This window comes from Asterias amurensis, chromosome 12 (genome assembly GCF_032118995.1).
Source record: "Asterias amurensis chromosome 12, ASM3211899v1".
In the NCBI taxonomy this organism is placed as follows: Eukaryota; Metazoa; Echinodermata; class Asteroidea; order Forcipulatida; family Asteriidae; genus Asterias; species Asterias amurensis.
The window spans coordinates 1,741,842-1,766,662 of NC_092659.1; the positions used below are offsets into that span (position 1 = coordinate 1,741,842).

General features: G+C 38.6%; 1 protein-coding gene across 2 annotated transcripts; it reads right to left on the minus strand.

Moving 5' to 3' along the window:
- Positions 1-96: 96 nt before the first annotated feature.
- LOC139945194 (transcription factor Dp-1-like) lies at positions 97-23,530 on the minus strand. Of its 2 annotated transcripts, none has more exons than XM_071942490.1 (10): positions 23,045-23,530; positions 14,957-15,063; positions 8,603-8,672; positions 8,350-8,462; positions 7,527-7,624; positions 6,610-6,829; positions 6,054-6,269; positions 5,701-5,852; positions 4,577-4,743; positions 97-4,159 (listed from the first exon to the last, which is right to left on the minus strand). In XM_071942490.1, the coding sequence occupies exons 1-10, from the start codon at positions 23,088-23,090 to the stop codon at positions 3,831-3,833; spliced, it is 1,518 nt and encodes a 505-aa protein (XP_071798591.1). In that variant the 5' UTR covers positions 23,091-23,530; the 3' UTR covers positions 97-3,830. The 2 variants fall into 2 exon arrangements, with proteins under 2 accessions (XP_071798591.1, XP_071798590.1); XM_071942489.1 differs by having other exon boundaries at positions 6,610-6,892.
- Between the last annotated feature and the right edge of the window lie 1,291 nt (positions 23,531-24,821).

Genomic DNA, 24,821 nt, shown 5'->3' on the forward strand with positions numbered 1-24,821 from the left:
ATGACATAGACCATTAAAAATAAGGCAACATAAATGAAAACAAATTCTGGACATTGAAAACATGGACAAATTAAAAAATGACATCAAACAGTTTAAAGTAAAGCATAGGGAACACCCATAGTTTATTAATAGTGCAAAAAGAATCTTACAAATGAGATTGTTCATCTTCATAATATATAATATTTTGGAATCTTCATTTGAAAGATTGTAATCTCCGACATTTATATTTCTTATCATGTTCTTGTACAATAAACCACTTATCTCTAACTCGCACTGAAAAACTGTATAGCAAAAAACTCTGTAAAGTTTGACAATGTTTATGTACAATGGAAGTATACATTATCGATTAAAAAACTTCCCATCATTTTCACTTACAGGCGAACCGAAAAATCACCACATAGAAACTTTCCTAAACTGGTTCAATAAGCCATTTGCAAGTTATAGTTAAATAAAGTCTTGTACCATGACTGGTTTAGTCACAAGTTACCACTTACATTTGAATATCCCAGACTATACCCCTCTCATAATATTTATGCGTGACGTCATAATTCTTACCCAAAATTAGGCTATAGGCGCACGACCGCCACCACTTGCAGTGGCTGCACGTGTGGCCACCTTTTGGGTAAGAATTGTGACGTACCTCATGCATAATTATTAAGAGAAGCGTACAGAGACAGTTTAGAGCTACGTCCAGTTGTTGCTTTTGATGAGCAAACTCAGTTGCCATAAATATTCATTAAAAACTGTCTGCAAGGGTATTTGCCATCTCTCATGTAACTTTGCAACAGCGTGCCCAAAACCATGTAACAAGGCAAACTGTCAGTATAGAGAAATTAGTAAGCCAATCAACCACACTTTATTTAACTCCCAAATGGCCAACCCCTAACAATAACCCTAAATCTTTCAATAGTAAGTTTAGTTGAACCAGTTTAGGGAACATTTTTCCCCCCATGAATCAGTCGCATTTCACTCGATCACATCAACATATTACATATGTACACATTCAAAGGTCCAGACCTCATTGTACAAGTTTAAAGGAAAACCAAATTCGATTTCTCTGTTTTTTTTACACGATCAGTAAGCGCCATGACTTGGCGATCATGACCAATCTACTTTAGCAAGATGTAAATTTAGAGCTAAATCTACGAAGAAATGCCACCCGTTTTGGAAAAGAAAGCTGCAACTCATAATCCGTTACATTTTCACCAGGAAAATTCCTGATAAAAATCCCAAAATATTATTCAGCATTAATAGATTTCCTACAAAAAAAACCTAGAGTTTTTTTTATGGAATTATGTGTTTCAACAGGAAAAAGGACATTGGTTTTAGTTTTTAAGCTCTCTTCTAACCCACCCCCCCCTCCCAACACTAATTCAAAAACTCAACCGGCAGAGTTTTTTGTACAGTTGTATCAATTACCCTTGAAAAAAAAAAAAAAGTTCAACAAACATGATCCAAGCCAATGATGAAACATGGGATTCTTAGTAAGTACATGTATATCCACGGCACTTTTCCCGGCTTGATTGGCATAAGTTTTTGCATAAGTCACCAATAGGGGGCGCAACATCAAATGACCTGGAGAGACTGGGCAAGTCTATGAGAATATCTGAGGGGCTTTTTGGCGGTCGTAACCAAGTGCTGTTACGGTTGACCTGGCCATTGATTAAAGACAGTGGACACTATTGGTAAATGTCAAAGTTTATGAATAAAATTACATCCCTGTGAAAATTTGAGCTCAATCGGTCATCAAACTTGCGAGATAATAATGAAAGAAAAAAACACCCTTGTTTCACAAAGTTGTGTGCGTTAACATGGTTGATTTCGAGACCTCAAGTTCTAAATCTGAGGTCTCGAAATCAAATTTGTGGAAAATTACTTCTTTCTCCAAAACTATGGTACTTCAGAGGGAGCCGTTTCTCACAATGTTTTATACCATCAACCTCTCCCCATTACTCGTCACCAAGAAAGGTTTTATGCTAATAAACATTTTGAGTAATTACCAATAGTGTCCACTGCCTTAAAACACTTATCAGTGACCGAAACAGTTATTGGTTACAGCCGCCAAAATGTTTGTTTGATACATACATCTCTACTCCAGTAATTCATGTTGGGATATCGGCGACTATGCTAACAAAACAAATGTCGTCAGTCAAGACTGGGACGTTTCGATAAAACCATAATTGAAATATCTTAAGTTGGAGACAGTGAAAGTGTTTAGAAAATAAAACAGAAGGTCAGAATTTGATCAGAATCAAATCGTTCAAATAACCGTTGTTAGGATACATGATGCAAACCAAACTAACACATATCACACATGATTAATGAATTAGTTCCAAATGATGCATTTCTTCAAAAACAGATGAGACTGGTATTATGTACGCTTACACTCTTTGAATCAAGACAAGGTATGTTTCCCCAAAACTTAAAGGCGTTATAAGATACAGGATTGGTAGCGATAACAAACATCATTGTTAAATTTAAGTGTGAAAGCTTACTGAAAATGAAGTTCATAACAGAACCATTTTTTCGGTAAAATTTGTTCCCTCTGAAATGATTTAACATTCAAAAATTGTATCTGGAAATATCAATGCAACTTTGGTTTATACAACCAAAACTAAAGACACTGTCTTTACTTGCTGAAAATTGTGCATTATTTTTCACTATGTTCTCCTGACTCACGCGATGGATTAGGCTCAAATTTTCACAGGTTTGTTATTTCATGTTTTCATGGTTGATAACACAAAACATGAACACGGTCTGTGAATATTTGGTCAGCTCTACCAATCCTGTGTAATACCTCTAGTTTTCCAAAGTAGTTTTTCCCCCAAAAGACTGTCTGAACCCTATTTTGTTTTCTACCAGTGGTTAACTCTGAAAATAAAAAAATGCAAAAATTATTGAGAAAACAAAACCTTTAAAGTGCTCATGATTAAATATTTCAACTGCAAACAGTAGATACATACAAAACGAAAACCAACAAAACCTTTTTACAAAAGTCGTGAGTTGAAAATATTGTCCATGTGACGTATGACATACATATTTAGGTTGTCAAGACAACTTGACACTTGACAAGAGCAAGATTTGAACCCGAGACCTCCGGATTAACACGCCGGCGCTCTACCAACTGAGCTGTAGCCCTAAACTTGGTGGTTTTCCCTTTTTTTGTCAATATCTTTGTTAAGGTGTGCCAGTCAAAAGCCGTTTGACCTGTAACTACTGTTTAGCCAGGCATCACACCCAATTTTACAATACAACCTGGGAAGCAGCCGAGGGATCACCTTAAGGGGATGCAATTTTGTATTTCAAATATCAAATAATAAACCACAAGGGAAAGTTTTAGGGGTTGAACAAAGAAAAATTGACTGGAGCGGGATGTGAATGTGCTTGCACTCTACCAACTGAGCTATGCAGCCCTTATAGAATTCAAAAACATGAGAAAAAGAAGAAAACAAAAAACAGAAAAGAAACCAACAACCCCATAACAGTCATTTTATTTGTCTTTTCCATTCAAGGCAGAACTTAGGAGTCTCTCAGTCTTAAGAAAAAAACTGGAGGCAGCAGAAATCAGGCCTGGATTTGTCCCCAGTCTTGGCCTTGGAGCCCCATCAACACTTTCCAATAGACTTTAAGACTTTCCAATGAGAGTGGCCTTGCCCTCTCAAAGATGAAATTCCAGGCCTGGACTTGCCAGGTAAGGTCAGAACTTTGCTGAACAAAAGAAACAAATATTCCATACTTGTACAACTTTGAGCCTCAACAGTCCCCTAGTGTCATTTGGATAACAACAAATTTGCATAATAAATACTCTTAGTTGACTTATGTGTTTGCGATCATACATCAATCTCGGACTCCGAATCCGATCCGCTATCCATGAGAGAAGAGGGCGTGTCGGTCGCTCCCCGGGACGGCCCGGCGTCCGAGAACGACCCCAAGCTGGAACTCTGAGAGGCTGATCCGAACCCCGCCACCGTCATGGCAACCTCTTCATCCGTCTGGGATAAGGGCGTGGCTAATGGTGAGAGCTGTGGATTACGATGGAACGCCTTGGTGCTTGAGGGTGTGGCTTGGGCGTGGCTAGATGAGGCGTGGGTGTGGATACCGCTGGGTCCTGCCCTAATTGATGTGCTCGATGTTGTACCACTCTCTTTATCTGCCATTTCTGTAAATAAAAAAAAAACACAACCAAGTTAAGTCTCTGAAATCTGTTATGATTACTGATCCAGTTAACCAGATTTCGTTTCCCAAAATAAATAAATCTTGGTACTCCATTTTGGAATTCAGATTCTGAATGGCGTGTCATTCAGATTTTCCCTCTGTGGGTTTTCCCTTGTTCTCTGGGGTTTTCCGCCCACCCCTAAAACTGACATTTCCTTCCTTGTATTCATACTAGACCAAAGTATACATGGAAAAAAGGCTGCAATTAAGTCCTGCAAACAAAGACAATTAGAAATTCTCCTTCCTCCCAATATCATTTGCAGAATGGAACAAACTAGACAAGATATTCACCACGCACCAACTGTAGGTATTTTTAAGGAAAAACTTCAAGCAATTGACATGAGACAAATCACCAGCTTACCCAGTACATATTGATCTAACGCTTTTGGAACCATGGTACGAGCTCGTTCTAAGTCTCCGTGAGTACACTGTCCTTTCTCCAGACCAAACGCCATACCCATCCTCTTTAAAACTTCTATATCGTCATGAATCTCAAAGGTGTTGTCAAAGTTAAATAGATACTCGAACCTAATACAGGGTAGAAGAGAAACAAAGACAGTTTCAGGATTAGAGTCAAAGATAGTTTGAGAACGTGTAAAGGCCCCCATCAAACCAAAATCGTTCTCACTTCGTTCGTAAAAAAAATGTATCCGAACGGGCTCAAACTGTGTGCAAACGGAGTGGACGTAGTATAAACTTTTACAGTCTATTTACGAACTTCATGGGCGGGCTCATATGGGGTTTATCGGGAATGGTGCTCCAGAAATTTGAGCATGCTCAAAAATTGTGGGCGACCATCTCATCCTGTAATTAAACGTAGAGGAGCAATGTACTTAGAGCGAGAGAGACCAACTACAAATGGAATTACCGTACTTGGGTTGCACTAGGGACGTGAATTTAACTGACTAGGGTCACATAATAGACATTGTCCGGCCAAAGCTATTAGTTCTAGCCAGACAAAACCCGTTTGAGGATTTTTTTATCACGTGTTCGGATGTTTTGAGAACTAGCTTGGTTTTACCCGGCCTTAAGTCTCATGTATTCCAACATTTTGGGAACCCCATTTTGGGAGGCCCTCTTTAAAGGAAGTGGACACTATTGGTAATTACTCAAAATAATTATTAGCATAAAACCTTACTTGGTAACAAGTAATGGGGATAAAACATTGTGAGAAACGGCTCACTCTGAAGTAACGTAGTTTTCGAGAAAGAAGTAATTTTCCACGAATTTGATTTTGAGACCTCAGAATTAGATTTCGAGGTCCCTCGAAATCAAGCATTTAAAAGCACACAACTTCGTGTGACAAGAGTGTTTTTTCTTTCATTATTAACTTGCAACTTCGACGACAAATTGAGCTAACATTTTCACAGGTTTGTTATTTTATGCATATGTTGAGATACACCAATTGAGAAGACTGGTCTTTGACAATTACCAATAGTGTCCAGTGTCTTTAAGGACGTGGTTGTATGAAAGGAAAAGACTTACTTGTCATTCGAAATACTACAATCTATGACTGTTTTCTTGCTTGTGTTAACGATGATATACGGCAGATGGATCGCTGAATTACTGGTAGGAGGTCCGACTCCTGACTCCTCTAGCCTCTTATTTCTCTGTACAAGATTCTTAAAGGCTATTTGCTGAAGGGTGGAAGACGAGAGAGAAAACAAATATAAATAAGTAAGCTGTAACATTCAAAGCGGGAAAATACCAGTCTCAAAATAGTCAGCATTACGTTGACAGAAACCAATCTCTTGACCCTACCTTTTAGGTGAAAACACCCCTGAAAAATACATCTCTCTGATTGTAAGATTAACTTTAGAATTTCAAGATTGTCTCACTTGTAGAATGAGTTCTTGTAGCTGAGCAGTCTTCTGTCGTATCCTGTCTTCTTTTTCCTTTTTCTGTACCTCCAGGTTGGCGCACTCCTGCGCTGAATTGGTCGGCAGACCAATCCATTTGATTTCTTTCTTCTCCTTCGAGATAATATTCATTGCCATTAGGACATTGAGGGCGTCGTAGACGCGCCGTCTGATATTCTTTTGGTCATACTGTAACTAAAACGAAAAAAAAACAATAACAATTAATTAATACCTTTTGTACATTAAGTTTTTGGCCATGAATCCCTACTCACTGTGAATGAAGATGTTTGTAATTTAAATTTACTTGTAGAAGTTTCAGCCTCAACAAAAGTATGGCTTAACATTACATTGATTTTGCATTGCTGTGACCGGGGCCCCACTCAATTTTTGCAAGGTAACTCGTCAAGGGGTATTTTCTGCTGTACAGATTTATGAAATTGGACCCAGGCTATGTCACTTTCTCCAAAGGAGTTCTAATAAATCTGTGGAAAAAATCCCAAGAAATCAAAGCCTCGCCCTCCTGTATCCCACTTACCTGATCATGAGGCGACATCTGTGACTGATGTGGCGGCATACTAAACTCTCGGACCAACTCATCAGCGACCTCATTGTAAGACGTTACGCCTTTCTTCTGGACCTTCTCGCAGACTTTCATGGAGAAATGTCGCAGTCCTTTGCTCTCTTTCTCTCGTTTCTTTCTCTTCGCGCTGTTGTCCCCAAAGTCCGAGGCGGCGTACTCTTGCGTTCGTTTTTTTCTATCAACGGGAAATTTGTTGAACGGATTGAGGTTTTGCGCTTCAACGTTATTGATGTATTGTCTAGATGTTGTAAGGTCAAGAAATACATTTTCAAAGTCGTTTTTAATTTAGGATTGGAATCAAGCACGTAAACAAAAACTGTTAAATTTTCAACTCATTTCATATGACTTTCAGACACACGTAAAAAACCCTGAAGCTGACGAGGTAAGTTATCAAATAGTTTTGGTTTGAACAAAGACAAACGATATGACTTTCAGACACAAGTAATAAACCCTGAAGCTGAACAGGTAAGTTTTCAAATAGTTTTGGTTTGAACAAAGACAAATTGACTGGAGCGAGATTTGAACCAACAACCTCCGAATTATTATACTAGTGCTCTACCAACTGAGCTATCAAGCCGTTTGTTGGCGGTCTCCATATTAGTTAATATTTTTGTTTGGGGGTGCCAGTCAGAAGCCACATAACCATTAGCTGCCATGCAGCCAGGAATCACACAAAACCTGGGAAGCGGCAGCCAGGTGATCCAAGTTATAAACCACAAGGGAAAGTATGCATTGGTGTAAATGCTGGGGGAAGTTGGCTTTCGATTAGCTCATGTCAAGGGTTCACATGGATGTTCACACCGGGGTTGACCCGGGGAAGCTAGTCACACAGACCCAAAAGTAAAAGATGTGTAAACTCTTTCTTAACTTACCCGCTCCATGTTGTTGACTGTTGAACCATTGATGTTGGTAACATATGAGTGGTGTTAGGGGCAGCTTGAAGTATAGTCCTTGGCTCAGCTATCAACGTCTGCAAATAACAATCAAACAATTTGTTGGTTACCGAGGGGTTTAAATTTACCCACAGGGGTCGAAATTGCCACTAGCCCGGGACTACCAGATTTACAGCCGGGCTACTGATTTTTCCAGTTTGATAGCCCGACGGGCTAGTGGAAAAATAATGCAAAAATCATCATCACAAACAATAAAGAACTATGTTATTGGTGTATTGTAAAGTTTGAGCCGTGACGCGAGACATAATGTGTCTTTCGGGCTACCAAAATCTAATCAGGGCTACTAAAAATTATTGGTCACTAGCCCTGCTGACTACCATGGAAATACACTTAATTTCGACCCCTGACCCATGATGTCTCTGTCCTTGCTTTTCTCAAAATGTCATCTTACGAGTAGAGGCCCGGTCACACAGGCCTCGATAACGAGAACGATAACGAGAACGTTAAAAATGCAGTCCCTCGATTGGTTGAATAAGTGTGGGCATATTTTTTCTGCATGGAGCAATTCAACCAATAGAATGCGTTCTCTTTGCATTGTTATTGTTGCAGTTTTGTTATAGAAGGGCCGGGGTCGGGGTCGCATTTTCTGTTTCTGTTTTGATAGTGTTAATTGTCTTCTTCCATTTAATTGTTTGTCTGCCAGAAAAATGTTGAGCGCGCTCAGAAAGTGGTCCGCTATAAGTCGGTCCTGCAAAATTTGGCACGTATACCATCTTCAATCAATGTGAAGTTGTTGACTTACCATTGGTGTGCCGGATGATGAAGTGACGACTTGGAACTTGGGTAATAATTGAGCCCCGCCGGTCTTCAGCTGTGACCGAGGCGACGACGTCACTAACTGCAAAACGGGAAAAACTGCAACGAGGAAAAAAAAAAAGTAGAGGCTATATTAAAACCCTATTTTTTCACCTTGCATACTTTATTATAAAGTCTGAATTCAAATTAAAGTCTGAAAATTCTCAACCCTTCCAGTGTTAACTCCACCATCTACTCACCTCTCTGTACATGTTGCACATTCTGCTCTTTGAGTGTTGTTAAACCTCCATGTGTGTCTAGTACGCCGGCCTGTGAATAAAACAAAAAGTAAAAAATAAATTAGACAACTTGTTGCAACTTTCAAACATGCAGAGCCCGGCTGCACTACAATGCTCACCAGGCCTTAAAAGGCACTGTGCCATGGTCTCTGTTGCCCTTGGTCTTGGCCTTGGCGCCCCCTTCCTGGAGACTTTGGGATTTTCTAGCGCAAGTGCCCTTTGCAAACTGAAAATGGCCTTGCCATCTCAAAGATAGAATTCCTAAACTCAGCTTGTTGTCGCTCATGAAACACTATCTTTTGCCTAAAGAGTTAGCTCTCAAATCAACTGCCACTAGGTGCACATTGTCACCTAATCCTGGGGCTGAAATAGGGTTAACCCCTTCACAGTCCATAAGGTCGTAGGCATGGGGTATCATCCACTAGGAGCCTGGCTTAGTGGATCAGAATGCACTATTTTCCCAAACTAAGACATTATTATTAATATCTTCCACAAATGATGCCACATACATTGTGTTTCTAGATATGCATCAAATTTCCACGTGTTTCTGATATTAAGTGGCGATCGTCATAGAATGAGAAGACACTTGAATGCATTGTACTCAGAAACCTCCAGCGAACATAGAATAACTCAAGCAAGATGTTGAAGAGATCAGTGAAATAAACTAATTACACTCTGTAGCCATTTATATCTTGGGTTAATGTACTTTAATAAACATTATCTCCTTGCTGAGATGCTTGTAAGTTTTTATTCCCATGATGAGTGGAATGCAGTGATCTCTGGTTTTCACATGGTTTAATGTATTTTGAATGAATGACTGAAGTGACATATCATTTCCTGGATTTGAAATGCATTACAAGATATTTAGTAATTTTTGTTTAGATGGTACAAAAAGATGAGTGGAAGAGTTTCTCAGAATATTGAGACTGTGTGCATTTTTCATTGTTTTGAATAAAAAATTAGATGCATGGAGTGGATCGGTTCCAGGCCTAATTAAAATGTGCCAATTTGATCATACACGAATACTGTTGCTGTTTACATCGCCCATTGAAACAGACCCATTAACACAAACATTACCAACACGACACAAGATCCAGGAAACCCACCAACGATAATCCTGCTTCAACCTCTGACCTCTGACATACACGTATGACCTCAACAAAGCTCACATGTATTCAGTATATGCTATGTACAATGTAAGCCTAATATGCAAATTCCCTCGTGGCTCTGTGCTGACACGCACTCAGCAATCTCTCTGTGTACCGTATTGTTGGGTAACGATAAGTTAGTTCTGAAGTTTTTAGTCACTACAAATAAATGACAAGAAACCTATATGTAAGCCTAACCCCTCACAAAGGTCTAAAAGTCCAAGTGTGCACAGATTATTAAATACTTCCTTTTACACTACAGTAGAATGCATTGTGCTCACTAGGCTATGAGTTCGGTCGAGGCCTATAGACCTTTCGATGCAACCTCATAGCCCAAGTTTTCGCCATACCAGGTTAGAAAACTATGGGAATAAAAGCCGTTAATGCAAAGCAAAAACAGTTTTAGCCACTATTTGCAACAGTGTTACACTCAATTCAAAAATACATGTAGTGTTGAATTTGTTGGAAACACACCAATCATGGGGGTCGTAGCTTATTGTAATTGAAAACTATTTGATTTTTATTTATTTATTTTTTTAAATTGTTTTTCTTTCTTATTTACCCTGGGAAAACCTCTCACTGAAACTCTGTTTTTCTGAGGTGCCCAGCGACTACATACACATTAAAATTTTAAAATTGTATTAATATAAAAATATGTTTATATATAAACAAAAATTAATAAATATTAAAAATAAAAAAACAGTAAATAGTATTTACCAATAGTGTCCAGTGCCTTTGGCTATAAAAGTGTAATGGAGCAGAATTTTAGCAGAACCTGTAACGTAAAAAGTCTATGTACTCCTTGCTCTAAGTTTGGGGGGGGGGGGGGAACGATTCTACATTGTATACAGGAAGTTATATGAGAATTCATACAGCATGTGGTAATGTACGATGGTTAATACAGAGTATACAAAGCAAGTGTAGCAGGAATGCGTTAAGGTCAACAGGGACTTGGTAGGGGTCACCAGTGGGCACACAACCCTGTGTGCCACACTGCTTTATTATGCAACATGACACTACGGTTGCCAGAGGGCCTTTATTCACTGACTACAACAATAGGGGCATGTACAATATTACTGCACTGGTATTAGTAGTAACAGTGGTAGGTACATGATGTACACACACTCTGACTGTATTGAGCGAATGCTACCCCTTCCTTCCTATGGAATGTACAGGTCTGATCCTTTGTGCACTGTGCACGTGTTTCAATACAACTCATAACATAGTACGTATGAGCATGTAATAGTGATATATATACATACTGTACAGCTTAGAACAAGTTTGAGTGAGGCACTATAGTCGACTATAGTCCACCATTGGTTGATTTTGCCTGGTACCCAGGATGTATTGAATGCATAGGTAACCGTGGAACATTGACCAGTGGTTGACAAAATGGACTTTTAATCATGAGGCTGACCCTCCGGCCAATGTCGACAAGATTTGGTCACTAAACTTTGAAAAAAAAATCATTACTTTTTTTTTGTCATCAAACGTCTCAACCAACATTGTAAAAACATTTCTTGTCTCATACAGAATAAAACTCTTGTAAAAAGACCCTGAATGATGGATTTTGGGTTCCTAGTTTTTAAGTCCTTGAATATTAGAAAAAATGTATTCTGAGGCCCAACCCTTGGCCTACGTACTTCTCAATCAAATAATGTATGAAGACCAGTGTTTTATTACAGCCTTTGGTAAATAGACAAAATTTTTATGAATTACTTTGCAACCATAAAGAAGATACGTGCAAGGCAAAATAAATTAAAAAAACATGTCTAGCGTCTCTGCCTGCTTCCTTTTTAGAGGCCACATCTATTTTTTTTCTTTTTTATAAATTACATTTTTTTTTTCAAAAAAAAAAAAACCCACACAGATAAATGTTGTACTGCTCTCAGCATAAAAAAATAATTACTGAAAAATAGCCCAGCCGTTTGGCACAACAAAATGTGTCGAGTCGCAATGGAAAAAAAGAAAAGAAAAAAAAAAAACCTCCACCGTTTATTTTTCAAAACTTATGGAGGCCGCTATGTTTTTTATTTTATTTGGCCTAAGCAATCAAGGCAATTGGTATTGTAGCTTTGGCCATGAGTTCAACAAAGCAATAGTTGAGTTGAAATATTAACGTCATCAGAGCGTGTTTCCAATGGACAAAAAAGCTTGTCATTATTTCAAAAGGCGATTTAGTGGTGGGACGATAAAAATGCTGCAAACATTGTAACAAAAAAACAACAACTGAGATCTATTTTTGACAGGTGGGTCAACGAAGGGGAGAGATCTGAGTGGGTCAAAAGTAGCCTTTGTCATTTTTTAAGTAAACAAATGTGTAAACAAAGTATTGGCCTCATTCAACAGTATCAATCTACATGGTAGGCATAAGAAATGCCTACCAGTACAGAATGTGAACAGCAAAGGATATAATCATCGACCAATTTCCGAGTCTACACACATTATGAAAGTTGGTGCGCCTTAGCATTTTATCACAATAAACCTAAATCCATCAGAAACCACTTGCATTGTCTAGATCTGTGCATTACCGAGATCATCAAGATAAAGATAAAACTATGCATGGATTTTGGTGGGTTTGTGTCCAGACTGCAGGCCTGATACTTCGGAGGCAACCAACTGAGGGCGATGGTATCCATGCCCCCTGATCATTGCCTTGGTGCCCTCAAAATACTTGAAAGTAGAAATTTACAGTTTCCCCATAGAGTGCCCTTTACTAAGAAGAAAATGACTTGGTTTTTGGGTGCCCTTGCCCTTTCAAAAACAAAGCATACACATTGTACAGTCCTGGCACTGGGTTCGGCCATCTGTTATAATATGCACCATCACCGCCCCCACAAACATACACAAAAGTACAAGCCCTAAATGTAGAAATGTCGTCAAAGGGCTTCGCAGAATCACAGCCCTACGATTTAACTGGTCGAACTCTACTTGATTCTTTGTCTGCCAAAATGAAACTACACGTTCCATATTGTACCACCACGCCTACACAGGTCAAATATTTACAAGCAGACAGACAAGTACGATCCAACGCAAACTCAATCCAGACTTACATGATTAGTTCGTCAAAATGTAGTGATTTCAAGGTAAGGAGGTTTCCCCTGTCAGAACATTCCACATGCTGCGAGTGTTATACAAAGATAACGCCAACATAACTTTCATTTTCATGTTGCTGACACTTTTTCCTGTGCTAGATAGAAAGAAGCCAGACAAATTCCCATGGACAAACTACACATAACTTTCCAATTGCTTACTGTAATGCAATCTTTCAACCTATTGGTTGATTGGCTTTAACACTTTTAAACAGATGTCTCTGAGACTCTAGCCTCTATTTAAAGACGAAGTTGGTACCTTACTGACTTCTGTAATAGCAGACCTGGATTTTTGTCTATATGAGAGGGCAAGGCCATTTTGATTTTGAAAAGGGCACTTGATTAAACTCTACAACATTGGAGGATGCATGGGCCCCGTATACTTTACAAAGAAGCAAACCCACTTCAATCATTTCATTCATTTTCCATTCTGGTTGTGAAGCCAAGGAGTGTCAATAGAACAAACTTCACCCCAACACTAGCCAAGAACCCCCCATGGAGAGAAGCAAGGAAGGAAGTTCCAGTTTTAGTTTTAGGAGGAAAACCCCAGAGAATTTTCCAGGAAAAGCCTTAATCATTCTTACTTGCAATGCATGAGAAACTGTATTGCTAAGGTTACGGCTACAACGTGTTTGAGGTGACAGGCATGCAAGTGTGCCTTTGGAAGACAGCCACCTCGACCCAAATATGACCACCGAGCACAGCCTGAGTTTCAAAGTGTTGGTTTGTTTTAAGAAGAAAAACGGAGGGCCTGGAGAAAAAAAACCTTGTAGCACATGAGAGAACAACACACAAGTTTTCTCATGGCTCCAGTAGGGAATCGAACCAAGGCCACTGTGGTAAGAGGTGAGCGCTTTAACCATCCATGCCCACCAAGTGTTTTTCTGTTAAAGGCAGTGGACACTATTGGTAACTACTAAAAATATTTTTTAGCATAAAAACTTACTTCGTAACGAGTAATGGGAAGAGGTTGATAGTATAAAACATTGTGAGAAATGGCTCTCTCTGAAGTAATGTAGTTTTCGAGAAAGAAGTAATTTTCCACGAATTTGATTTCGAGACCTCAGATTTAGAACTTGAGGTCTCGAAATCAACCATCTAAACGCACCAGCTTCATGTAACAAAGATGTTTTTTTTCCCATTATTATCTCGCAACTTCGATGACCAATTGAGCTGAAATTTTCACAGGTTTGTTATTGTATGCATATGTTGAGATACACCAACTGTCTTTGACAATTACCAATAGTGTCCACTGTCTTTAAGTTGATCTATAAAAATGGCCATGGACATTTTGGTGTAAGAGTTTGGCTGACTACCGCAGCATGTAATGCTATGACATTGGGCCTAATGCTGTTAGCTGTATGACGTACCAAACCATTCACTGTAATGTGGTGAATAGTGTCTTTCTTGGCCGAGCGTGAAACACTGAAAGACTGGAAGAATGGCAGAAGAGAAAAATCAATACACTGCCGGGTTTAACATTCCACCTTGAAAGCACCAGACATTATACAAGTGCAGTGTGAAAAAAAACACACTAACAGTAACACTATCAACTTTGTAAAACACACAAACCAAACCTACTCCCAACAAAATGACAGTCTAAAAATGACAGACCTTGGACATTTTTCATGAAGCTGCTTATTAAGCACACAAGCAGCTACTGTAAGCAAAACAAATTATGCGTACAAGAATAAGGTTACCAGCCAAACTACCATGTCATATGCACAGTCTTTAACTGGTAACCTGCTAATTTTTGCTACACAGAAAAATTTTCAGCAAAAACTGTCTGCTGAAGCATATCTGAATTATATAGCCGGCAAAGTATTAAAGGGAACATCACAGAAGATAGTAAACATATGCCAGGTTTAGATGTGGGAGGAAAACCCCTTCGTACACGTAGGCAATACCCACGCAGTCAGGTATGGACTGAAGAAACCCAATCCACATGCAAGTCTCCGGTTGGATATCGAACCAGGATCCACAGATGTGAAAGGCAGGGACAGAAACCACTGAGCCAACCGGCAATTGCTTATTCGTGGAAGAGGAGCAAAAGAAAGTTTGGTCTAAGTACCCACCTCCTTGGCTATTCCCTCTATACCAGCTTCTTTATAAAAGTTGAGGATATCTTCGTTGACGACCTTAGATGGTGTGGTCGGTGTACTCTTCAGAGGGCTACCTGCACCTAGGGGGAAAAAAGGAAAGAAAATGTCAATTTCCACAGACTTCCGTAACAATAATAACACTTACATGTAGTACTACCTAATTACAAATTCATATCCTGTGACTGGTATCCTGTTTATTCTTTGCTTAAAGGAGATTTTTATTAAAGTAATATTTTCTGCTTTGCAGCAGCTCTATGACATTGGGCCCAGTGTGTATGCCTTCCAGCCATTCCCGCTTGCGATGATTGCGGTGGCCGGTGGAAGCCAAGTACCAGTTCATCTATTTTTTTTTGTGAAAGTTTTGGACAAAGGATTTTTTTGCCTTTTTATGTATGACAGACAAGGTTAGGAAACAAACTGTTTTGTACTTTTTCCACAGAAAAAAGTGAAAGTAAACGCAGAACTTGATACACTACAAAGAGTTCACCTAATTAACTTTCTTTATCGGATAATACATGTACATGTATTATAACTTGGAAAAAAGGAGAAAATCAACAAAAACAAACTGAGACCTTAAAAGCATGTGGCGACCTCACGCTTTGACCCTTATGCTAGGGTTAAAAATGGAGGCCATTAGCTATAAAATTTAGTAGGCTTCATGTTGTACGTATCCATACTACCATGACTACGGGCTACAAGCTTGTGGAATGACGTAGACACTTGTGAAGCATCGGGGCTCAAATTTTGGGGGTAAAATCCACAAGACCGTAGGGCTGCCTTGTTGCTGTGAGGAAATATTCGTTTTTGTTTGAACAAAGTTCTACTCGGACATTAAAGCCATTGGACACTTTCTGAACAAAACAAAAATTAAAAGTTCACAGATTTACAAATAACTTACAGGGTTTACAGAAGGTAATGGTGAAAGACTTCCCTTGAAATATTATTCCATGAAATGCTTTACTTTTTGAGAAAACATTGAAACAATTATCAATTCTCGTTATCGAGAATAACAGATTTATTTTAAACACATGTCATGACACGGTGAAACATGCGGAAACAAGGGTGGGTTTTCCCGTTATTTTCTCCCGACTCCGATGACTGATTGAGCCTTAATTTTCATAGGTTTGTTATTTTATATAAGTTGTGATACATGAAGTCTGGGCCTTTGGACAATACTGTTTACCGATGTCGTGCGATTGCTTTAAAGAGAATATTTGTCCCATTTGTCTCTATGGGTTAAAGTACAACTCTTAGAATAGAAGGGTATTGTATCGAACTCAAAGTCAACATTTGAACAAAATTAGTCTTTGCTCAAGATATTACACAGTAACTTTAATATTCAATTGAAACACACAAGACACTAGACAGCTCGACTTGTCTGTTCACGAGTTTAATGGCCTGAGAAGATTGTGCATGGTTGTTCACCATATTCTCCATACTCACAGCAACAGATTCAGCCCAAATTTTCACAGGTTTGTTATTTTATGTAAGTGGTTGTTGGTTGATCATGAATTCAAACCATGAACACCGTCTGAGACTATTTTGTACGCTCTACCAATCCTGCAATACCTAGGTAGTTTTTTTCTGCTGTAGTCGGCACAAAACTTAAAGACACTGGACACTATTGGTTATTGTCAAAGACCAGTCTTCTCACTTGGTGTATCTCAACATGCATAAAATAACAAACCTGGGAAAATTTGAGCTCAATTGGTCATTGAAGTTGCGAGATAACTATGAAACAAAAAAACACCCTAGTCACACTAAGTTGTGTGCTTTCAGATGCTTGGTTTCGAGACCTTAAATTCTTAATCTGAGGTCTCAAAATCAAATTCGAGGAAAAATACCTCTTTCTCAAAAACTACTTCACTTCAGAGGGAGCCGTTTCTCACAATGTTTTATACTATCAACCGCTCCCCATCACTCGTTACCAAGTAAGGTTTTATGCTAATAATTATTTTGAGTAATTACCGATAGTGTCCACTGCCTTTAAGGTAAAAAGCTAACTTGTACCCTAATGATTCTACTTTTGTATGTACATGTACATGTAGGTAGCAATCATCAAAGTCTTATATTTCATCCTTGGGGATTTTCTACAGGTTGGACTTTGTAACAAGACTTGACTGTAAAATCCCAATGCACAATGCCCTACAACAACAAGTACGAACATGTCACTAAAAGTAAACACTGCAAATGCTTGATTCTTCTTAGCACTGTTTCCATCCATGGCTTACCCTCAACTTTTTCAATGACTAGCCAGCAGGACCCTGCCAGCTTTTTCACTTGCCTGTTTCCTATTAAAGGCACTGAACACTGTTGGTAATTACTCAAAATAATTGATGGCATAAAATCTTAGTTGGTAACAAGCAATGGAGAGCCGTTGGTAGTATAAATCATTGTGAGAAAGAAGTAACTTCTGACTCAAATATTTGATTTGGATTCAAGACCTCAGCTGAGGTCTCAAATTCTAGCATCTGAAAGCACAAAACTTGTGCGACAACAGTGTTTTTTTCTTCCTTTATTCTCTTGCAACTTTGACGACCATTGAGCACAAACTTTCACAGGGTTGTTATGTGATGCATTATAATGCTGGGATAAACCAAGTGACCAAAGGTGTCCAGTGCCTTAAGGACTTTTCTTTCAAACTGTACTATCTTGACGACTTGTTGGGAGTGATTTTTGACTGGTCCCCAGGTGTTTTCAGGCCGTTTGGCCAGCAGACCACTGCTAAAGGTGAACACCATTATTTCCTTTGTGATACAAGGGCATGAAAAGTTCCAACCTACATGAAGACAAAATTAAATTAAGGATCTTCCCTGGCTTTTTCAGTCGGCCCAGGAAGGGTCTTTAATGCATACGTCTGTTGTGTCTATACACAGACCTATGTTTCTCTCTTATCAGAGGGGGGCCGAGATCTGGTGGAAGTCATCATAAAAATTCATATCCTTTTCCTGCCACCCACGAGAGCGATAGTGAAAAACAAAGCGCCCTGTCTACATTGTAATTCATTAGTTTAAGGATTGTCTTATTTTCCAAGCACAGGACTAATGCATGGTGCGCAAACTGCAAGATTTTGTAATAATTGTGTTGAGTTTAGCATTGGAAGCAGGAAATTAAAAGTTTAGTGAAATAATTTTGTGTAACAAGGAAGTTTATTTTGGTCATTATTGTCTTGCAACTTTGATGACCAATGAGTTCAAATATTCATAGGTTTGTTATTTTATGCATGGATACGCACAAGTGAGAACACTGGTCTTTAATAATTACCAGTAGTGTCCAGTGTCTTTAAGGGTAATTTTCTGTCATTATTCTCTTGCAGCTTCGACCATGACCAAGTTTGAGTTAAAATTTTCACAGAGTAGTTATTTTATGCAGAATGCTGGGATAGGGCCTGCACCAAGTGAAAATACTGATCTTTGACAATTACAAACGGTCCCGCAGCCGATTTCACAAAACTTTACGCAACTGCGTAAGTCCACTTGCGCAACGTTTATGGCGCAAGTTGCTCCGTAAATGTTGCGCAAGTGGACTTATGCAGTTGCGTAAAGTTTCATGAAATCGGCTGCAGTACCTTTAACTCGTGCCTTTAACTTGTGGCGTAAATGAAAACTACCAGTGGGTACTTTGGGGTCCTGTACATTCAATACAGTGACTTAACACACACAGGGGAAGCTTTTGTGCAGAGAATCATGTGAAATGCTTGGTATTGATCCAGTACATGTACACAATACAAACGATTCAAAACCAATGGCCTCCCCTGACTAGGCGACCATTATGTGGAATGGGGCATGTCAACTTTTTTTATTGATATTTACTTGGAGTTCAAAATACGGCAGAATTGGTTGAATGCAGTGTAGTTAATACAAAAATGTTTTTGCCATAAATTATTGTTTATGGTAACCAGTATATTTACAAGGCCAGCTTAACCGTTAAAAGGAGCTCCAAAATAATATTTTTTCAAATAAAAACCATAGGTCTACATGTAAATCATAACCTATTAAAAGTAAAGTCATCACCTATTAAAAGTACAAACTTAATTTTCACTGAATTCAACCGAGAAGCGCTGTTTTTGGAATGTTGATAAAAACCACCTGGCGACATCAGTTCTAATCGCCTGAAATTTATAATATATTTTATGTTTCCTTTTTGGCATCAAATGTCAGAACTGACAGAAATATCTAGTCAAATATTTGTGAACACTATTCATGCCTGATACTTCATGAAGGGAACAGAGGCAATTGCGCCCCATCCCCTTGTAATTGCCTTGATGCCCTTTGAAATGTCCTAGTACAAATTTAGCCAATAGAGGCGCCCTTTAGTAAGGACACTGTCTTGCCTTTACAACGCTGTCTTGCCTTCTTATTGTATACCAGCGGACACCAGTTAAAACACCTGAGGACCAGTCAGAATTCACTCCAAGTGGTCCAGTGTGCTAGTTCATTGTTAAAAGCATCCCTATTTCATATGAAAGACTGGCTAAGGAAAAAGCCAACAGACTAGTGAAATGACTCCTGGTCATGCTGGCCAGTCACTAGACAAGTTAAGGGCAAACCCAGTATACACCCCTTTTTCATATTGATGCATTTACAAAACGAAACTCCACTTTTCTGTTGACTAAATATGTAGGGCCTTTATCAATCTGTATACAGGAACAGTATTAGCGAGTGAACGCTAAATAAATATCCTATCAGTCTCTACTGTACAGACTATTCTAGGACAAACGACCACCAGGCTAAGTACGTCACAAAGCCTTAGAATATCATTGTGGGTTTTTAAGGGACAACTGACGAGTATTCAAATCTTTCCGTATAATGTCAAGTAGGTTTATACTATCTTGAACACAACAACCCTATCAAACTATCAAAATCCAACCATATAATTTTTTTTTTTTTTTTGTTGGTCACAGGATTGTACAGTGAACAATTTTCCTTGACAAATTGTATCAGTTGCTGCTACTCAAAAATCAGTCAAAATATTTTGCTATGCAAAAAGTGCTGAATGAGTTATTCGTTAATACATTTTACTGATTCCATGCTTTACAACAAAATCACATGGGATCAGGCATTATACTTGTAGAGGGTGTCGGTTTTGTGAGAAGAAGGAACATTACGATCCTATAAGCTAAAGTAGTAGCCCAGCCAATACCTTCCGCTCGGGTAGTAGTTAAAAAGCAGAACAGTTCTTTTCAGAAAGACAGTTTTCTAAGAACAAACTCTACCTGGCAAGTAGATACACACATGGCGTTACCGCACACCAAATATATATTGATACCTCAACATCATGCAATGCCTCAAATCTTATGTATGGAACCAAGCAAATCAATTTCCTTCATGCACAAGCTACATGTAGCATGTCGGGCCGCAGTACGAGTGAATTGCAGGCCAATTCAAGTGTATTGCGACCGATATGCAAAAAAACATCAACCCACTCCCCCACCCTTTTTCAATCAATTCACAAAAACCATATAAACCATTGCATACCTAGAATTGCACAGTAGAGCTTTTAAAACCGAAAAACAAACAAAGTAAACACTAAGTAAACCAACATTCTGAGTATTTTGTTTCATTTCAGCATACCATGGCAAAACTTCCAAAATTTGTGTCCAAATTCAAGAATGGCCCCAGTTTTAAAAAGACTCCATGGCACAAAGAATAACCCGAACTAGGACTATTGAAATGCTGAAACCCTCTCTCTAAATTAAACTACATTCCTTAGAAGAAAAAAAAAGTTTCTCAAAATTGTATCCATTAATATCAACAGCTGTAATGCCTCTTACAGAATTAAGTTTTATGGTCATTAATATTTAGAGTAATATAACCAAAAGTATCCCTTTCTTTATTGGGATCATTTTTATGTATGTATAACTTTTTTTCCACAATGAGAAATACAGCTGGAGTATGGTAGCATTTCAGTAAACATGATCGGTTATAAAACTACACAAATCTGTCACAAAGAAAATCAACAAGCTTGTCTATAAAGAAACTAACATTATACCGGATATAAAATATGCACAATTCCCTTTGAATTAATTCAGTGGAAAACCACTTCACAAAGCCACCCAAAGCATGACCCCCCAGTTTAAATAGATGAGTTTAAAGTCTTTCCCCCTAAAGGGTGTGCACAGTGCGCCTCATTGCTGGGTTAGAACATATTGAATACACAGCAACCTAGCACCTGCTCTTGCTAGATAGGCCCTATTGTTAGGTCACTGGGTCTGTGCAGGCATGCATACAGTGGTCAAAAGGACTTGCATTAGGAACACACAGTGCCTTGGATTAAATGGAGTGTTCAAGCCTTGTGCTTCACCATGTGCTGGTATGCTGCGATAACAATGTACAGGGATGTATGAGCATTTAAATGGCCAGCTGTTCTCTGCAAATAATGGTCTGATAAAGCTGCCATAAAATAGATCAGAGAGATCCATTTATTGAAATGATTATTCATTCTGTTATGAATACAGTTATATTTCAGAGTTTGACATCGTAAATAGATTCAATACTTAACCAACACTTACTGCTTACTGCTAGGAACAATTTTTTATGCTAATTTTTGATTTCATTTAAAAAACAGTTAATAATTTATTATGTTTCCTTTGTGTTACTTTTGTTGACATCTAAAGTTTTCCCCTAAATCTGATGATCTTAATTGATTTAGAGAAAATTAAATTGATTTAGAGAAAAGTAAAATTGATTTAGAGAAAATAAGACTGTTAAGGAAAGATCTTTGGAGTAAAAAAGAAAACAAAATTGTGAATACTCGATACTTCTTGAACAATCAAATTTCTGGGTGGGGGGGGGGGGGGGGCCTAACCGAAATAAACCTAACATTTACTGCACATAATAATAAAATAAAAAAGCTACATGTAATCAGTTGGCTCAGGCTTTCTCCGTCCGTCTTGCAGTCCCCATGGAGGCTTTTCTTTTCTACTTTTAAAAGTTAGATCGTCAAACATAAGATATAAATTATTTCCTTGGAACTATTCTGATTTTCAGGTATTGCCGAGTACAACAAATTTTCCTTCGTTCATGGTAGATCCAGTAACTGGGGCGCTGTGTACGACAGAGAATGTCAACATTTCAAAAAAAGGAGTAAGTACGACAGAGAATGTCAACATTTCGTAAAAAAAGGAGTACAGCGCCCCAGTTACGTGGTCTACGTCCATGGTAGAAGTAGGGTAGTAGTCGTTCTGTATAAAAGTCAGAGTGACAGATTGTAACCATGGTTTTTTATATGAACCAATCGCAGAAAGCTTTTGTGATTTATTGCTTAAAATCACAATTAGAGTAATCAGGTATTATTTTAAATTGAAAAACATAACATCGCCAGACTTGTCCAGAGTTTACTGGCCGATGCTGAAATCATAACAGTATCGAGCATGGTCCAGTGTAAAATTCAAGCAGCAATTTACTTTAAAGCTATTATTAATTTGAATTTGATCATAAATTGAGGGTAAAAAAAAAGTGGTAATCTGATTCTGGGTCAATCTTTTCTAGAATGTGAACACTGAAATTGAAATCTTCATCAAGCAGTTTCGCCTGGGTATAAAACAAATTCTAAACAAACACAATACCGAGATCTATGGAATGGAAAGGCAAACAGTTTGTTAAAATTAATAAATGGTTAACATTATAAAAGTAAAATGATACTTAAAAAAAATAAAACACAGTTCAGATCTAGAAACTGGATTTGAACAAAAATAGCAAACTGTAAAAATTAAATGCAGATCAGTTCAAATCATGAATCAACTTTTTATGTGAAAACCATCTGCCTGTTTCCTAAACTTATTGAGTTTTTAAAAAGGATCTTTAAAGAGCAAAAGCCACGTGGCAGGAAGGGTAGATTTTGATGTGAACATCCAATTAGTCCGGGCAGGAAACAACGAGGCCCAACATGACTGGCATGCCTCTACCGTCAGATCGGTGCAATGTGGACCCCGTGCCCGTGTGCTGCGTGGATCAACGTGCCTGAGATCACGGGCAACATCCGTGGCCAAAGTTACAACAAAATTAAAAACCACATAATTCAAACAAGGTCATCGAAGGAATTTCCTCCATTAACACCCACCTTCGCCCACCCATAGGCTTGTCAGCGTGGTTGAAGCGTCTGTCATACCGGTGAAGAGTATATGGCTGAAGTTAGAACCTCACAAAATGATGAAAATCATGGAATTAAGGTTGATTACAAGTAACGATCAGATTGGTTTTCTAGTAGTTGACCACCCGTACACCATTACCGTGTTATGGCATGTTATGTGTACACGCAATTTGTCAATAACGGGTCCGTAGCCTGTCGTGTGGAAACACGGTCAACGTCAGCACACTGTGTGGGAACTCAAAGATCGCCAACTTTAGACAACCAGATCTCCTCGATTTAAGCAACTACATCTTATCAGCTTGGACCTATAAAACCATGAATATTTCAATGTCTCAAATATTACTGTGGATAACACCGATCTTCTTTAAAATGACAAAAATCCGTGCAAAAATTGGGGCTTTCCGATGATTTTAGACTGGTCTACAGCTCCCAGCAGAAACTGAGCTTGGCGGTGGCCATTAGCCAAGGGCACTGATTGGCCATAATGGTGTCACATGACATAATAGGGACCTGCGCAGTTGCATTTACGTCACTTTTTCTTTGTTCTGAGCATATGTTTACATATGTAAATTAGGGTCAGCAAGTTCACTTTTGGTATTTAAATACTGCTGCTATGGCCACTGGGCAAGCCTTGGACCCCTATCCTTGCAACCTTGAGAAAAAAATGCTTTCAACAAATCTTATAATACAGGGGATACGCCAATAGAGTAAAATTGCAGCTAAATTCTCAGGATTGCATGAGGAAAATAGTCAGTTGACCAGCAATTTGTGTAGACCTGTACTGCCTTTTTAAAATTATATTTTGAGATGCTGCAACTATTGAAAGTGAAAGGGGATTGGCATTAATAGACTTTTATACACTTATCTCCTAATTTAGTACACTTTCCACAACAAAACTTACATTTTTGATTCCCAGAATTACAGGGTCAAATATATGCTATAGACCTATATCTCTAAACAAGTAAACTAAGGCCTTATTTTTCCCCGAAACCCAAGGTTTCTTAATTATGGTCAACATTTCCCATTATGTTCTCGAAAAGAAAAGAAGAAGAGGTTAATCAATGGGTATGCAGTCCTGATACTAACAGAGGCGACAAAGGCAATTGCCTCAATGCCCTAGTCATGCCTTGGTGCCCCTTAAAACAGTCCAATAGACATTTTCAATTTCCTCATAGAGCACGAACACACCTTGGTGCCCTTAAAGGAACACGTTGCCTTGGATCGGTTGAGTTGGTCTTTGAAAAGCGCTTGTAACCGTTTTTCATAAAATGCATATGGGTAGAAAGATGTTGTAAAAGTAGAATACAATGATCCACACAAACATGCCTCGAAATTGCGTGGTTTTCCTTTAACCTTGTCGACTAACACGTCGGCCATTTATGGGGGTCAAAATTTTGACCCCCATAAATGGCCGACCATGTTAGTTCGCACAGTAGAAGGAAAACCACGCAATTTCGAGGCAAACTTGTGTGGATCATTGTATTCTACTTTTAAAACATCTTTCCAACCATATGCATCTTATAAAAAACGGTTACAAACGCTTTTGTTTTGACCAACTCGTCCGATCCAAGGCAACGTGTTCCTTTAACCTTTCAATACGAAGCATCAGGTCTGCCTACTTCTCTATTCACGAAAGGGCAAAGTTTGTTGATAACTGGCCCCTTCACGAGGAATAAACTCCTACTGGAATATTCATAGGGCAACAAGGCAATGACCATGGGACATTGTCTCTGTTGCTTCCAGTGAG